The sequence below is a fragment of the Lactuca virosa genome, chromosome 8 (assembly GCF_052849685.1).
Source record: "Lactuca virosa cultivar CGN04683 chromosome 8, Lactuca_virosa_CGN04683_v6, whole genome shotgun sequence".
Lineage (NCBI taxonomy): Eukaryota > Viridiplantae > Streptophyta > Magnoliopsida > Asterales > Asteraceae > Lactuca > Lactuca virosa.
The window spans coordinates 138,830,165-138,843,217 of NC_136433.1; the positions used below are offsets into that span (position 1 = coordinate 138,830,165).

Here is a 13,053-nt window from a genome sequence, read left to right on the forward strand (position 1 = left end):
TTACTAAGCAGAAGCTGATAAACTCCGATCTTGGTTACTGGTGAAGACTTTCTGTTTCCCATGATCAGGTTTATCCTTCCTCGCTCTATCTCCTCACTTTCCTTTAGACCCTGCAAATCAGAACAGATATGAAAACCACATCCTGTATCAAGGACCCATGAACGAGAAGATAATGAGTTATTAGCAGAAATAGTGTAAATACCTGCCGAAGATGGCTTCACTTTGCCATCCTTGATATCTTGCAGATATTGTGGGCAAGATCTCTTCCAATGCCCCTTTTGGTTGCAGTAAAAGCAAACTGCCTCTTTTGGATCAGAAACATGGGGAGTGGAACCATTGGGCTTAGCCTTTGGGCCATTACTAGATGACCCAGCTTGAGCCTTGCTCTTCCAGTTTTGCTTGGGAGGACCTTTCCTCTTTTTCCCCTTTCCCTGTCCAATAGCCAAAACAGGGGCACTCGTAGGTGTGGAGGGTATACTTTTACCCTTCATCCCTGCCTCAGCTGTCTGCAACAAGTTGTGCAATTGGGCCAAGGTCTGCTCAGTATTGTTCAAATGGTAAGTTAGAATAAACTGACCATAACATTCAGGAAGTGAGTTCAAGACCATGTCAATGGCCAATTCCTCATCAAAGTGAATATTGAGCTTGACCAAACGCTCTATGTAGCGTTGCATTCTTTGCACATGTGACACTACCGACTCCCCATCCTTCATCTTGCAAGCCATGAGTGACTTGACTACTTCGAACTTTTCTTGACGAGCTTGCTTATGGTACTTTTCCATAAGGTCCTTGTTCATCTCGAAAGGCCAGTAGTCCTCATAGTACCTCTGCAGTTCTGGGGACATAGTTGCCACCATGATGCATGCCACTTTGGTAGCATCATCGTAATGTTTCTTGTAGGCAGCAAGATCTTCAGGAGTAGCTTCATTCTCATCAAGCTCTTTGAGCTCCTTTTCAAGAACATATTCTTTGTTCTCGAAACGAAGAGCCATCTTGATGTTGCGCATCCAATCGTTATAGTTTGAGCCATCCATAACGACTTTGGAGCAGATATTGAGCAAAGAGAAGTTCTGGTTGGAGGAGGATGAAGCAGAAGTGTTTCCAGGAGTAGACATCTGAAAAGAAAGAAAGTTTTAGTTAGATTTCAAGATACCTTAATAGAATAACCCAAAGATATAATATCAAGGTTAGGATCCAACTATGAAGATTCACAACTTAGAAATGGGATGCCGAGATCCAAGTGCAAATTTCATAAAGGTAGGTGAATGACGATTCACCAATTCCACCATTAGACGAAACAAACGAAGTGAAATTCCTAATTCTTTTGAGATACATTGAAACTATTCAATGGCATGTTTTAATCTCAGATTATGCTCTTCTATTTGTGACTGGGATGCCGAGGATCACAAACAAGATGTGAATAACCATGCAAATGTGCTTGGTAACCTCATTGTCTTTATCATTAACTATTGATGTGCTGGTAAACCACACACGCTCCATCAAAATGACAATTATGAGATACCCATTACTACTCTTTATTAGTGCCTTTTAGTGTGCTGGTTAACCACACACGCTCCACTAACGACCAATAAAGCATAATGTGCAATTTCATGGATTAGCATACTTTTCACATTTTTCCTAAAGTAACTAGAGTTGGGATTTTGAAAACAATGTTCTAGTACTTTCTTTAATATCATTATACTTTTAATGAGAAGTAGTTGTCCTATCAAATCCGTTCTGCTAACGACCCTCCACTAATCAAGGAAGCGGTGGGTGAGAGTGGACACCCATTCAACTACCATTTTATAGGCAGTTTCCTTATACCCCCTTATAGATTAGCTTCGTGAATGAGGCATACTAGCGATTTGACTGACCATGTTCTTATACATATATAATATTAAACTTTTAATTATAATATATATATATAAGGTGTGTTTTAAAACATTTTAAAACTTCAAGGGTTTATAAATTTCGAAATTTAAGCTATTAAATTTAAATTTAAATAAACCAATTAACTAGATTTAATATTTATCTTTTAATTAACTATTAATCAAATTATTAAATCTTGTAAGGATTATCTAATTAAATTAATCCATTAATTTAATCCTAATCCTTATCCCTCTAAATTTCGAAAAATAGGGTAAGGATAATTATCCAATTAATCTAATTAAGCAACAATTATCCAAAACAAGAAACCCTAAAACTTCTAAGCAAATTTCGAAATTTACAAGGGAGGAGGCTAGGGTTTTCAAAACCCTAACCCTAATTTCGATTAGGGTTCTTTGGAGGCTAGGGTTTTCGAAAAAACCCTTTGATCCAAAACCCTAGAAATCGAAAATTTTGGCCTTTAGGGTTTAATAGCTATAAACCCTAATTTGCAATTCAACAATTGTAGCAATTCAATTTAAAACAACAATGGCTCTGATACCACTGATGGGTTTTTAGGTACAACAAATAAACTAGAAACAATTCCTAAGTTCACATGCAACCTACTTTGGATCTATGTTTTAACTATTGAACATACAACTTTGAATTGCAAAACAAGAACCCTAGAGGAGATAGGCTAATTTCGAAATTAACAAACTAGGGTTTAGGGTTTACATACCTTTCAATTGTTATAGCAAACAATTGATAATCCCTTGATCTTGATCTTGATCTTCTTGGAAGCTTTAGCACCACAAGTGTAATGCCTCTAATGGAATCACACCCAAACTAGCAAGAAGGAAAGTAGAAGAGAGAGAGGAGAGGGAGTATGCAAAATCTCGGCCTTAGGGTTTCTTCAAAAGAAAGAGTGACCAAAAACATGAACCAGGAGGCTCCTTATATAGCTGAGGGATTTAGGGTTTAAGGGAAACCCTAGTTATCCTTTGCTTAGGGCCTAAGCAAACCCAAGGGCCTTATCCAAGCCCCTATGGACGAAATTATTAGGGTTTCCCCTAAAGATTTCGTCCACCCTCTTCCAAGGGGGTTCTAGAGCCTTCCACTCAACTATTAGATCATTGCAAACTAGTCCCTGCACCTTATAATTAATTCTTTTAACCCCAAAATCAATTCTGATTAATTTCTGGCTAACAATTAATTAAACATAATGATTTCTAATTAATATATTAATCCATTAACATATTAATAAATCATTTATATATATATTAATTTATTAATCTTATAAATTAATATCTCTCCTTTCATAATTTCCTTGTCCAGTTGCTAGGTTGAGGGCAACCCAAAAGGACTGTGCTGCTATCAATTCAAGTACATACCAATTATAGTTATGGGCTTAGACACCTAATCCAACAAAACCACAAAGAGAGATAGGGGAAATCATGACAGAGAGAGAAGTGTTGTGTGAGGAAGGGGGTTTTAAATTTTTGCTTAGAAGCCCTACTTTTGTCGATTTTATGAAGACGGAAAGGAATTATAAGATGACATCATACAAGATGACATGCATATTTTGATGGTCTACTATGCGTTAATATATGATATAATAATGCATGTTGTAAATCCTTAATTTTTTTTAAAAAAATGCCATTTATTTTACGACACACGTTTTTGCATGTCATAAAACAAGTTTGTGTTATAGTTCGCATGACATCAAATGCCTATTTTCTAGTTGTGATATCAGGTTAATTTGTTTGGGCGTTTGTTAAGCGATACTTAGAGATCTGCACATGTGATCAAATGGAACAACAAAAAAGTACAATTGTAGGAGGAATTCAGTATTTTTCGTAATTGAACTCAACTGTTCATGTTAACTTATATCTTTTATGGATGTTATTTTAAAGTATAGACATATGTATCAAATTACAATAAGATGTTACCTATGATATGTTATGATTTTTATAGTTGAAAGAAATTGGTAAGCATATTATAGCATTTCTTATGGGTGGAGAAAGAATGCCACAAATCAACTAATAAATATTGAAATGCATTATTAAAATGTTGCTTGGACTTGACAAGTTTTGCACATTTATGATTAGAAACACCATAAAGTGTTCTTGTAGTCTAAGAAAAGTATATCACTTTAATAATGTAAAATTATAAAAGTGTTGCATTAGATAGGTAAAGAATGTTGCTACAGGTTGTTGGAAGTAATAATAAAATGTTGCTATAGGTTGTTGGAAGTAATAATAAAATGTTGCATGTAGTATCAAAAGTATTGCATATGAGAGATAAAAGTATTGTCGTATGTTAATGGTGAAAATGAAAAAGTGTTGAACTTTAAAATTAAATCCAACAATTTTGAGAAGTGTTGCCTATTCCAAAATAAATGTTGCTTTAGGCCTATGGCAACAAGAGCTAAGGAAGCACTTGGTAAAGTGTTGGATTATTGGATTAGGCATAATACAACGTTTTTAAGGGATAATGTCAGACTTTATGGCTGTTGAACTAGCTTCATTTTGTTGTAGTGAAAGTAGTCTTACCAATAAGTATGATGTTAAAATACTAAATATTATTATGTTAACAGATTGTACTTCATTAATTTGAAAACCTACGAATTTCATCCTAGAGATGAGTATAACAAGGGTGGCAACTTTTATGGTTTGTCCGGCGACACACTACTAGGAATCCCTATATTGGACCTCAAGGGTTGCATCCAAAATCACAATCCATAGGTTGTATTAAAAAAATCATACAGAGTGCATATGACGAATGAAGATCATATGGTTGAAATGATCTCATTATAGCAAAACTGATTATGTAACCTTTAAGCCAGAAAAAATTACATTGACACTAATCTCCTGCAATGTGCAGCTAGATTCCACCCCAAATGATATGAGGGAAGCTAATAAAATTGCACTAATTTTCCAGATTGAGATACCCTAAGTCAGTTACTCTTCCATAGCACGTTATACTTTGTCTAAGCTAACAAACATGGTAAATGAGGATCCTTCCGTAGTTTACATGAGTGGATTGAAGTTAGTATTGTAGTATAAAATCAATCCCTTTCTAACACACTTGGTATGCATAATCCATTAGATCCGTTATCTTTGTAGTTCTTAGTCACTCTGTTCAGCGAGGCATCCGAATTTCATTCAGAGTATCCAACTTTCCTTACATTATATGATTTCTTCGTTCTTGTCTCATTAGAACCGCTTCGAAAAGAGATGGTACCTTGGCCACAGCAAGTTTCCCCTAATAAACATTATGATGGTGCTTCCTTTTGCAGATCTATGAAAACTCATCATGATATGAGTAAAACACGGTGAGAAATTCTGTGATTTGTGCAGAGACACATCCTTATTAGTTCATCATCCCTTAAGTGTTACACTCTATATCATGAGCCATATGTTAGATTAGAGAAGCGGGCAAGCAGAATACGACAGATGTTTTAGATGCCCAAATTGATCTTGTCTTGGAAAACTGGTCCTGAAACCTTTAAGCCAGAAAAAAGTTACATTGAGCAAAATCCCATAGAATGTGTAGCTAGATTGCATCCCAAATGATATATAGAAAGTTTATAGAACTATATATTGTCCTTGAGATTGAAGTACACCAAGAATAAGTTACTCTTCCAAGTAAAGGACACTTCCAGTTGCACCTCAGATGTGGCTTGAGTCTCAAATCCATGGAATATATTCAGGTTGACGAAACCATCCCTAACCAACTAACAGTTCCAAGTCATGAATTGAATCAATCAAGTGTAGTTAATTTTAGTTGGTGTTGTCATCTGTAATTTCTCTTAATGATTGCTTGTCCGGTTCACTACTATAAGTCGATTGAAAGTCATCTTCCATGCCTTCCTTTTCTTTCAACTCCTCAATCTTCTCCACGACCTGTTTAATATCCATCCTCTTGTTGGCATCTTTTTCACAGCAACTCAAACCAATCTTCAACAACTTCATCATCTCCTCTTCACTGCTCTTGTTGAATCCTGTCATTTCCTTATCAAACACATCAATGTCCAATTCCTGGTTCGCCACAGAGTTGATGAAATCAGTAAGGTCACTTTCATTCCCTTTGCCTAGGTGGAGAGTGTTTGCTAGGATCTTCCCTGTCATGACCTCAAGGATCATGATACCAAGACACCATATGTCTGTCCTTTTTGAGATGCGCCCATGTTGCTTATACTCAGGTGACTTGTAAGCCATCATGAGGTCGAATGCATGTTCTGGGTTGGTTACTGGAACCAAACCATAATCAGCAAGAAGGGGCTCGTAGTTCTTGTTGAGAAGGACATTTGAAGACTTGAGGTGACCATGAGGCACGATTAGGCTTGGTAGCTTAATGTACAAGCTATGAAGCCCTTTCACTACCCCTTTCATTATTCTCAATCGAGTAGGCCAATCTAGGCTTCGAATTTCATTAGATTGGTTGCCTGAAATCATCACACCAAATGAAGTTTAAAGTATGCAATTAGGGGTTTGTATAAATCCATGAATCGCTACCGAAAATTCCCTATAACCAAAGGGATTATCTTTTGTCGACCTAAGTGTTAATTTCTAGGAAACTATCATAATGAAAGGCTGCGTTTTTGCAATGAATAAGTTTGGTTGTAACAAGGACTTCAGGTAGATGTCAGTTTAAGAAGATGAAGCATAAATAAAAGTTTACCATGGATATGGTAGGAAAGACTAATGTTGTCGATGTACTCGGAAACGAAAAGCTTCTCTTCTTTTCGGTAGTAGAAGGCCACTAGTGGTAGTATGTTTGGATGTCTCAACCTGCCTAACCTTTTCATATGCTCATAAAATTCTTCTTGTCCAACGTTATTCATTTGCCTGAACCTCTTCACCACCATCACTTTCCCACTGGCGAGAGCAGTCTTATAACTGGATCCAAACATCCCACTTCCCAGCACCTCGGCCGACGCCTTTAACAAGTCTGCTAGATCAAACACTTCCTCATCATCTATCAAGAACGTTAACTTCATAGAAAGATCTGCTTTCTTTTCTTTACGAGCTGATGATGCGCCCTTCTCCTGCATGCTAAGGTTAGCTGAGGCTCCTAAAACTGTTGAACCATGGTTCTGAATTCTTGCAAAATCTGGATCTTGGTGGCGGCGGCTGCTAAGGATCACCACAGCAAAAAGTACTGCTCCTACTGCTGTTGCCAACACCAGTGCTATGATTATGATCGTGGCAGTCGAAGCACCATTTCTCTGACATTCTTCCAATGGTGCTCCACAGAGTCTTTCGTTACCTGTGTCACAAGGTCAAAACCGTTACCAGGCTTGCAATATTTTCTTTTACATGATTCATATTATGTTTCATAAGTTGTTTTAGACAAAGGTCACTGAAATTGTTAATCCTTGGATGTATGTACACACCAAAGATATATCTCAGGTGTTATTTCATTAACAGCATTGGATCGATGATGGTCGTGGACGATAAACCAAACACCCAACATATAATCATTGTAGACATAATTCATGCATAAAGAATCTTTATATGAAGGGAACCAGAATGCTTTCAGGAAAAAAAAAAAAAAAAACTACCTAAGAATTGGCTTGCAGAAAAATTCTGAAACCCTTCTGGGATACGACCATTGAAATGATTGTTGGCGAAGTTTGCTAGAGTCAGGTTAGTTTTATAGAATTTTGGGATTTCACCCTCTAAATGATTGTTTTCGAGCAACAACTCTTTTAACATAGGCAATGAGGTCACGGACACAGGGATCTGGCCCATAAGCTTGTTATTTGCGAGATATAGCTTCTCGAGCCATTTCAGCCCCTTAAAAGCATTGGCTGGAATTTCACCAGAGAACTTGTTGTTCGACAGTAAAATCTCTCTGATTCCATAGAGCATTCCGAAATCAGGGAAGGAACCCATTAAGTTGTTATCCATAAAGCTTATGCTCACCAAAGATTTCAATCTGGCTAATATTGTTGCATCAATGTTACCTTCAAGTCCCATCCCCTCGAGTTTTATGGCCCAAACGGTCCCATTAGTGCAAAAAATGCCTTCCCAATTGGCTGTGTTATTATTGCATGGGTCCTCGGAGGAAGTCCAGGTGGTTAAATTCCTGCCATTGATTAAAGAATTCTTGAACTTAAAAAGCGTTTCTAAATCCGAACCATTCACAAGTTGGATAGTCGAGATTAGGAAGAGGAGAACAACGAAATGACCCAAAGTCGAATGCGCAAACATGGAACAGGATGATGGCAGTGGTGCGCGCACATACAAGTGCGCGCCCATTAGAGGGGCTATTGCAGAAGGCAATTGTGGCTGCCGTTAGGGTTACAGAAAACTTGGGAATGAAATATTGCGTTTCTGTGGGCATCAAGAAACGAAGGTAACAACAAAGAAAGAAAGACATGTTAGGGGGAGAGAGAAAAAAGAGAGAGAGAAAAGAGAAGGCAGGTGCCAAGAATAGTTATTGGGTAGAAAAGAGAGAGACAGGTGGTACAAGGTCTTCCTCTTGTTTTCCATAAATATTTATGCGGGCTTGAAAATCTTTAGTTTGTTAGAGAAATTTTCCAGCCACTCAAAGAAACCGAAAAGTTCATCAAAACTATGATGACAACGTATTCATCTATGTACTTTAAGCAAAACCCTAAAATTATCTCTATACATGATACGATTGACAGTTTGACACATAGTGATTTCGATCAATTTTGTTAAACAAATGCTAGACTATGAATGACAGAATGAACGCAATTGAAAATGTTTCAAAGGTAAATCCACATAAATGGCTATACACTATAAATTGTTTTCCAAATATTGCTACATATAATGGTTATATTCAATTATTCATTCAATCCAAAAATATAACTAATTAGTTAATTATTATAATTAGGGACACGTCTTAAACATTTTACGCAAATTAATGATGTAATGCCACCTATTTCCTCCGTATGAAGTTTTTTTTTTTTTTTTTTGAACGGGGCAAATATTATTAAAGAAAAACCAAAGCCTAGCCAGTAGCGAGACAAAGGAGAAAGCAACAGTACATACAGAAAACGGAAAAACAGAACACTCACTCCATTTGACTGAACAATTCACTCTCATATACTTGATCCAAGTGAGAACCGTCGACATGATATTTTCTGCCACTTTCATTGGACTGATATGCTGGTTCTTGAATACTCTTTCATTCCAAGCCTTTCAGATCCACAATAACGAGCCATAACAGATGCTCACATATGTTTTCCTTTTCTTACAGCTGTTCCCCCACTTGGCAGCATATTAGCAATATAACGAAATATATATCTTTCACATATACAGCTGGTCATTATCGTTTTAATTTTACACGTACCCTAGCTTCTAAAGAAAAGATGTACAAAAAGCTTTACAAAAATGTTTATTTCGATAAATAATTATGAATTTAAGGAGATACATGACGTAAAAAAACAGTAAAAATGTTATATTTAAAAAGAAATTGGTACTTTAAAGAGCTACAATTTAAATTAAAATGATAGTAAAGAACGGATCTACTTTAATTGATAGATCCAATTCCACTCAACCAATGTATATATGTATCCACTTGTAGTTGGATTGGACTCGTTCCGAAATTTCAATATCCAAATTAGATCGGTCCATTCTTAGATGACAAATCAAATCCAATCCAAAACCGAACCGATCTAATTTAATTATTTTCCGAATAGATATCCAATTTTCAACAAAATTAATATGTCTAATTAGTATCGAATTTCAGTTATTAAAAGCTATTAATATAAGATATTTTAAGGATAATTACACAAAAGTCGCTAAATTTTCATTTTTTTTTTATTTTGACACCACGTTTTTTCTGTTACAATTAGGTCATTATGCTTTCAATTTGTTGGAATTTCAACCAGTTGATCGGTTTGTTTCAGGTCATCTGATTGTCACGGCTGACGTGACATGATAACATGTCAGAAGCGAAAAACAAGTGGTGCAAAAGTCACCGTGTTTTCATTTTTTTTGCGATTTGGCATTAAGTGTTCAATAATTATTCAATTTTAACACTAAGTTTTCAATCTTTATCAATTTTAACACTAAGTTTTCGATGTTCTCTAATTTGCAACATAAATAAAATAAACATATCCAATTTTCACCCCATCAATGAAAATCTTCGTTTGTATATAGTTTTTTGTTTATCCTATATTTGTAAATAAGATTTGAACAATAAAACATTAATTTGTCACAGTATATACCCTTTGGGTTTCACTTATTCCTTGATGCAGTACTTTTACTGACATTGCATTGTGTATGTAAATAACTTGTTTTCATAACTCAAAACCACACCTACCTTTTCGTCGTAGAAACATTCCTAATGCATGTTTCTTGACTCAAAACTAAACGACATATGCCTTTAATTTGATCTTAAAACAAAAAGAGAGAACCATAGATCACATAAAGAAAGAAAGAGACAATTAACGACCAAGTTACGCTTTGCTGGCAACATAGGTCTGTAACGTCCCAAAAATAAGACCCGAATATTTCCATTTTTAAATTACTAAAATAGTAAATTGTATCATTTTCATGAAACCAAGATAGTCAAAGTTTTATCAATACATCATTGTTATCAGAGTAAAACAGAAAAGGCAGAACTAGGTGGTGTGTGACCTGCAATCATCCAGAGCCCTTCTCTTTGGAACTGGAAGTACCTGAAATATAAACTGAAAACCGTAAGCACAAAAATTAGTGAGTTTCCCCAAACTACCCCATACCATACATAATAAATCACATATTGGGCCCCCGTCCGGTATCGAGTCCCACTCGGCTTCGGGCCTCGCCCGACATCGAGCCCCGCTTGGTATACAGATCTATTATTCTTAGGCCCCGCCTGACATCGGCCCTCGCCCACTATACACATAGACATATACCACATAATCATGCTAACACATACAATGATCATAAAATAATATCATACGATCCAGTCATCGAGCCTCGCCCGACATCGAGCCCCATCTGGTATACCTAGCAACACATAACACATGCAAGGGTCACGCAGACTCCTAGCATCCTAACATAAACAATAAGGGCTGACATTGGTGCCTTAGACCCACTAAACCTAGTGAGGAAACTCACCTCAACTGCGGAAACACACGACCGAATCTCTGGCTGCTGTTCGATGAGTCCCCGAGCTATCAAAGCCAAACAACATCCAATTAACAACTGGATTCCAGTTTATAACCATCAATCCATACTTAGGGTAGAAAGACCTTTTTACCCCTTACCTAGTTTGGTCCAAGACTAAGGCCCAAACTCACAATCTAAAAGGTCCAACAATCAACTCATCATTCAAGGCCCAAACATGACCCAATCTTCCAAATTAGGCTCATCCCTTACATCGGCCTTACCCTAAGGCCCACCAATTTTTCCTAGTCTAAACACCTGTATTCAGACGTCCCAACAAAACCCCAAGCATCCAAGCCCAAAAGAATGGCCCAACTCAAAGCCCAAAATGCAAAACCCAAACAGACTAAGTATGTGGGGCGTACTCAGTTGTACGCTAAGCGTACATGATTTAGGGCTTGTACGCTGCGCGTACTGGCTTGTACGCCCAACGTACTCCTCCTGTTCAGCCACATTTCACATTCAGCCCTTAATCATTTAAGACATTGCTCCAAAACGTAGATCTGACTTCCTTGAGCTGGATTATCACGTAAAGTTGCTAAGGGGATGTTTGTTTTTTTGTGAAGATCTGGGCAACCACTTTTGTATGCGTTGCGCAGACAACGCACAGACATATGCCCTTGCAGAATGTTTGTTTTTTGGAAGTGCGCAGATCAAAAAACGTCTGCGCGAGGTCTTCCTGGCGCAGACATGGGCCATTGTCTTCAACGGTCTTCAGACCTCATTTTAACCTAAACCAAAATAAAAAAAACATGGGCCATCGTGTAGTTTTTTTTCTTTCTTTTTTTGTTGAAAATGCATTTTTAATGTTTATGACATGAAATTAAGTTTGAAAAATCAATTTATTTCAACACTTGCATACGTTAAAAACAAACAGTCTTCTTATTGCAGACTGCAGACATTTGGTCCACCTCTTCTGCCGTAGAGGCTTGCAGATGTGCTCTGCAGACTGCAGACATTTTGGCTTCAAAAAAACAAACAACACCTAACTTTATGTTCATACATGGCTAAATGAAGCTCTTAAAGCTCAAGAGGAATTAATAAGTGACTTAATGCATGCATGTGACCAAAAATTCCATAAAGCTTGGACCTTTATGCCATAGGAGTCCATAACAAGCTCAGATCTAAAAGAATAAGTCCTTAAAACGATCCAACTCCTCAAACCAACCCAAAAAGTGACCAAAAGCATAAAAACAAAGAAATGAAGATATCTATTCATGGGGAAGACAAGGTTTGAACTTGATACCTCAATAAGCTTGCAACAAGGGTGATGATTCTGGATCTATAACATTCTCACCAAGCAAAGCACCTTCCAACTTCTATACTTTGGGATATCTACAGTAAAGTCCCTATATTTTGGCAAAAGTTTCAAAAAAGTCCTAAAATTTTTTTGAATGAAAAAGCCCAATAAACTGGACAATTTAGCCCTTATCATCCGGTGACCCTCATTTAGCCGATTACAAAAGTCTACGTGGACTGGGCATGCTTAGGTGGATGGTGAGTCACTTAATGAAACTTAAATATATACATCATTCATTCATTTGTGCCCTAAAATCGGACCAGGCAAAAATTGAAGCAGGAGGAGGAGCCACAAATGTCGTCCTCATCTTCTATAGGAAGCAGAGGTTCAAATCGAAAAGTGATTAATCGACTAAGAAGCAGGTGCTATTTTGGTGATCCCGTTGGAAAATGGACTTCGTGGTCTCCGTTTAACCCAGGAAGAAGGTTTATAGGTTGGCCAAATTACCAGGATGAACTCAAAGATTGCAAATTATTCCATTGGGTGGATCATCCTCTACCAAATCAGTGGTATGAAAATCTCTTACTAGAATTTCACAACAATGTTAATTTTGAGAACAATCCAATTTTCGGGAACATTAGACAACAACAAGTTGGAGGGAACTTTTTTGGGGACATTATGGAACAACCAGTGGCACAACCACCAGTGGCAAATCAACCCGTGGAAGGAGTGACCATTCAAGTCCAAAATGGAAAAGAAGGTGGAAAATGGAAATCTTTTTTTTATGTGTTCATGGTTTCTTTTGTTTTTGTGTTG

At 37.0% G+C, this 13,053-nt stretch overlaps 1 protein-coding gene across 1 annotated transcript; it reads right to left on the reverse strand.

The window, feature by feature from the left end:
* Positions 1-4,633: 4,633 nt before the first annotated feature.
* LOC145128889 (pollen receptor-like kinase 4) lies at positions 4,634-8,256 on the reverse strand. The gene is made up of 3 exons (XM_079063672.1): positions 7,433-8,256; positions 6,550-7,137; positions 4,634-6,313 (listed from the first exon to the last, which is right to left on the reverse strand). The coding sequence occupies exons 1-3, from the start codon at positions 8,130-8,132 to the stop codon at positions 5,649-5,651; spliced, it is 1,953 nt and encodes a 650-aa protein (XP_078919798.1). The 5' UTR covers positions 8,133-8,256; the 3' UTR covers positions 4,634-5,648.
* Between the last annotated feature and the right edge of the window lie 4,797 nt (positions 8,257-13,053).

Coding starts and splice junctions, on each gene's coding strand:
- LOC145128889 (XM_079063672.1), bottom strand. CDS start 8,132: ATGGGCGCGCACTTGTATGTGCGCGCACCACTGCCATCATCCTGTTCC. Junction 7,138..7,432: donor TTCTGCAAGCCAATTCTTAG/GTAGTTTTTTTT, acceptor CTTGTGACACAG/GTAACGAAAGACTCTGTGGA. Junction 6,314..6,549: donor TCTTTCCTACCATATCCATG/GTAAACTTTTAT, acceptor TGATGATTTCAG/GCAACCAATCTAATGAAATT.